This window comes from Mus caroli, unplaced genomic scaffold, assembly GCF_900094665.2.
Source record: "Mus caroli unplaced genomic scaffold, CAROLI_EIJ_v1.1 scaffold_17093_1, whole genome shotgun sequence".
NCBI classification, from domain to species: domain Eukaryota; kingdom Metazoa; phylum Chordata; class Mammalia; order Rodentia; family Muridae; genus Mus; species Mus caroli.
In genome coordinates this window covers 16380-20362 of record NW_018389956.1, presented here as the reverse complement: position 1 = coordinate 20362, position 3983 = coordinate 16380, and the positions used below count along the sequence as shown (strand labels likewise).

At 39.3% G+C, this 3983-nt stretch overlaps 1 protein-coding gene across 1 annotated transcript; it reads right to left on the bottom strand.

Annotated features, from left to right (window-relative positions):
- Positions 1-4: 4 nt before the first annotated feature.
- LOC110288389 (anionic trypsin-2-like) lies at positions 5-3706 on the bottom strand (the record flags this gene model as incomplete). The annotated part of the gene is made up of 3 exons (XM_021154748.1): positions 3640-3706; positions 1288-1447; positions 5-61 (listed from the first exon to the last, which is right to left on the bottom strand). Coding segments are annotated over exons 1-3 (257 nt in total), but the record flags the coding sequence as incomplete, so codon positions are not given.
- Between the last annotated feature and the right edge of the window lie 277 nt (positions 3707-3983).

Below are 3983 nucleotides of genomic sequence, written 5' to 3'. Positions count from 1 at the left end.
AAACTGCTCATTGCCCTCCAGGACGTTGATGTTGTGCTCTCCCAGTCTCACTTGGATGCGGCTGTTGGGATGAGGAGGAATGTGGCAGTCTGTTACTCTCTGACTCAAGACATTACAAGTTTCTCAAGCCCCTCACTCTTTTGTGTCTCTAAAGATTTCAAAACCTTGCAGAAGTGCCACACCCTCCTTTTCTTTTTCCTGAGAGAGATGGTGTTTAGGGGCAGAGGTGAATGACTGCTGTGTAGATTGCTCTTTATTAATATCCAGGGCTAAGGAANTAAGAGGTCATTTGAAGCCCTCTTCATCCACTGTGTCATAGGTCACTACACACAGGAACTTTTAGTCCCCATTTCCCTTTGGAAGAACGCTGTACTTTTGCATTTCCACCAGAAGGGTCAGTATGTGGTATCTGAACCTTCACAATGGGAATCTGAGACTTTGTAAGAGGTTCATTCTCTTTTACTGNCTCTAAACCTTATAAGTCTCAATCTAGACTATCAGGTTGTTCAGTCTATTATTTAATAACATCCTTTTATAATTTTAACCCATTGTGAAGGTTGATAGCCCATTTGGGGGACAGTATTACTCATGTCCTAGTAGAGTATAAAAATAACTGGTGAAGAAAATGAATGACAAAACCTATCTTCTTTTGAAACCTCTGATACCATTTCTTGCTGTAGGTCTCAGATACCAGTTGTTAAAATCTTTGACAGCTTCTGCATTCATTTTTATAGTGAGAAAATAAACCTGTGTTCCTTTTAAGATGAACTTCTCACATCTCATTTTTATTTATTGCTTGTGTGTTTGTTAATTGTTTAATTATTTGTTTATTTATTATTTTGATTCACGTTCAGTTCTTATACTCTCTGGTATCAAAATTTATCACTAGTGCTCTGTACATAGTGAAATTATTTGAAATTNGAACTTTTCAAAAGCTTACAAATTGTTCACACTCTCTGAAAATTGAGTTTATCACCCGATATATAGGATACACAGTCACTATTTGTATACCTGTTTATATGACTTCATGTTTGGTTCTTTTTACTGTAAAATCAACTTTCCTTGCATTGATTATGTCTATGTTTGATTATTTTGGATGACTTATGTGCTGAAAGACTTCCTATACTGTTTTTGTATTCTATTCAAACGTGTGAAAAAGTTGCAGTAAGTAATCTCACTTGTCTGACTATACCCATTCACTCTATACCCTCAGTTACAGGCTGACCTTATACCATGCGCTTAGAAAGACCAAATGTGTGTTCTGTACAGTCAGGACCCATCACATACGNCTTGTAGCAGTGAGCTGCAGACAACACCCACTGGTCATTGATGAGGGAGCCTCCACAGAAGTGGTAGCCAGAGTTCAGGGACACCTGGTAGGGGACAGAATTCTCTCTGCAGGTGTATCCTCCAACGATCTTGTCATCATCATCCACAGGGAAAGCAACTTGAATAAAGACAAGAAGACCAATGAGAAGACAGTTCCTCAAGGTGCTGGAAAGTGGAGCCCTCAGCTTTAAGGTAGGTAGGTGTCCTTAGAGAGTAAAAAAAAAAAAAAAAAAAAAAAAATTGAAGGCAAAAAGGTATCACTGCATTCCCACTAGGTATGTGGCAGTATGTCCAACATACAGAGATCCTCATCACTGCAGGACAATAGAAAAACACTCTGTAGTTGAGTCCATTCTGAAGGGCAACCAAGGACAGCACAAGAACAGGCGATATTGTCAGCATGCAGTAATAGGGCACAGAGATGGTTGTCTAATCAACTATCTGGTTTGATCTCAAGTTCATCATTCATTGACACCCATGGCTAACAGTGCTTAAAGTGTCTAGGATGGTTGAAACTATTTTAGAAAAAGTCCTGGGTATGTGGAGATTTATGTACCTACAAGCTTTAATAGGTCACGTCTATATATTAATGACAAATAGAGAGTAGGTCTTATATCAGAGAGAAGAATGTAATGTTATTTTATTTATTTACCTTATGTCTTTATTTTTATTTCTAGATAAAAATTCCCCAATCACAGCCTCTCCCTACTCAATTCTTCCCTGAAAAATTCCTCCCCTTTGCCTTCTGTCCTTCCCCTCAGAAAAAGGGAGCTCCCCTTGGGTACCTCCCTACTGGGCCTTCTTGACCCAGAAAGACAAGGCAAATACTGTCCCATTGAGAACCAACCAGATAATCCAGGTGTGAGGAAGGGATACAATGACAGGGCTCAGAAACTGATCCTAGGTCCCCTTTGTTAAGGGCCCCACATGAGACCAAGCTGCAATGTATAGGATTGGTCCAACTTAAGCATATTCCCTGGTTGGTAACTCAGGGTCTGCAAGCCCCATAGTTCCAGGTTAGCTGATATTATAACCAAAGATTATTGGTTTTTAATTATACTGCATGTTTATTAGTCTTAACATCACTTTGATATTTTAAAACTCTGTGTCTGTGTCTATATCTATAATAGAAGTGTTCTTCCTAATATCAAGTCTTTGTCCCAGACACATAAGGTAAGAATTTTAAGATATTAATTGGCACAAGCCTTGTATGAAAGGTTATGTCAAGCAAATGAGTTTTCTGGAAGTGGTCCACCATTTTGCATGGTTGCAAGCAGTAAGCAGTAAGACGTATAAACACAAGAGTCTTTGTCTCAGGATTGCTCCTTAGTGCTGATATGACTTTCCTGCCATATTTTCATAGCCTAGTATTTCTTGAGCATCATCTCACCCTATTGGACAAATTTCCTGCCATCAATTTAAAGATAAACCTTCCTGAATTAATGCTGTTTAGTTGTATTAATGTCTTTATAGAATTACTGATTTGATTCAAATAATCTTAGGAAGAAAGTTTAAGAAGATGGTTTTAGCTGTTTTGCCAGAAAGGCATAATAAAGCTCAAATCAAGAATAAAATATGTTCCTCTTCATAGAATAGTAAGTAAAGCTGCATAAAAAATAGTACAATGAACGTTCATAAATTATAAAAAGAGAAATATGCTTGGAACAAATTAATGACCAAGGAAATACATTCATTCTAAGTCATCTACCAAATGTATATTTGTGTGTGTGTGTGTGTGTGTGTGTGTGTGTGTGTGTGTGTGTGTGTGTGTGCATGCCTTTCTCTTATACTTTTTCTATCTTTCTGGCTTACAAAGAGTTAATAAGCTCTGAGGCTATCTAGGCCAGCAGGAGGGCCCTTAAAGAGTAAAGAGCCTAAGTAACTAAGTTTCTTTTTAAAATCCCCTGTTGTTAAACAGCAGAAGGATTCAATTGCCAGAAGCCATCAGGTTTTGGCTTCAGGAAAGCAAAAGAGAGTTAATTGCCAAAATCCAGGCTTCTGGCCCCCAGAACAGTAAGAGAAAACTCTGGTCTGCAGCAAGACTCTTACCTTAATCTCCAGGAGGTCTGCTAGTTAATTTCATAGAACCTCCCTATACCTTCCTTTTTAGACTCTGATCATATAATAAATTACAGTGGAAGAGACAAAAAATTTAAGCTTACAGAGAAGCATGAAAGATTGGAAGCAGAGCTGCTGCTGGAGGAAGAATGAAAATATTGGTGTATAGATAGGATGGGAAAGCAGACTCGGTGGCAAGGTTCATGGTTTCTAGAAGGAAGAGCAAGACCTAGGTGAAAGCATGGAACTCACCAGCAGCTCCCACAAGGGCCAGGAACAGGAGTGCACTCATTGTGGCAGAAGGTAGTGAGCCCTGGATGGAAGCCTGCCTTTATACCCCAATTCAGGGAGAAGGAGGGACTAAGGGGAGAGCCCCCACTGCTTCTANACAAGCACACCTGTGGGTTTCCCCTTCCCAGAGCCCTTACATTATCTTTCCCCTATTTGTCTACTCTGTGGGTAGGTGATAAGGACAAGGAAAGCAGGTGATTCTTGAAAGGAGGCTGGAACCATAGACTTTGTGTATGTAGCTTGACCTTCTTAGACTGATGGAAAGAAGTTTGATAGTAGAGAATGCCCATATTCCTAAGATATAC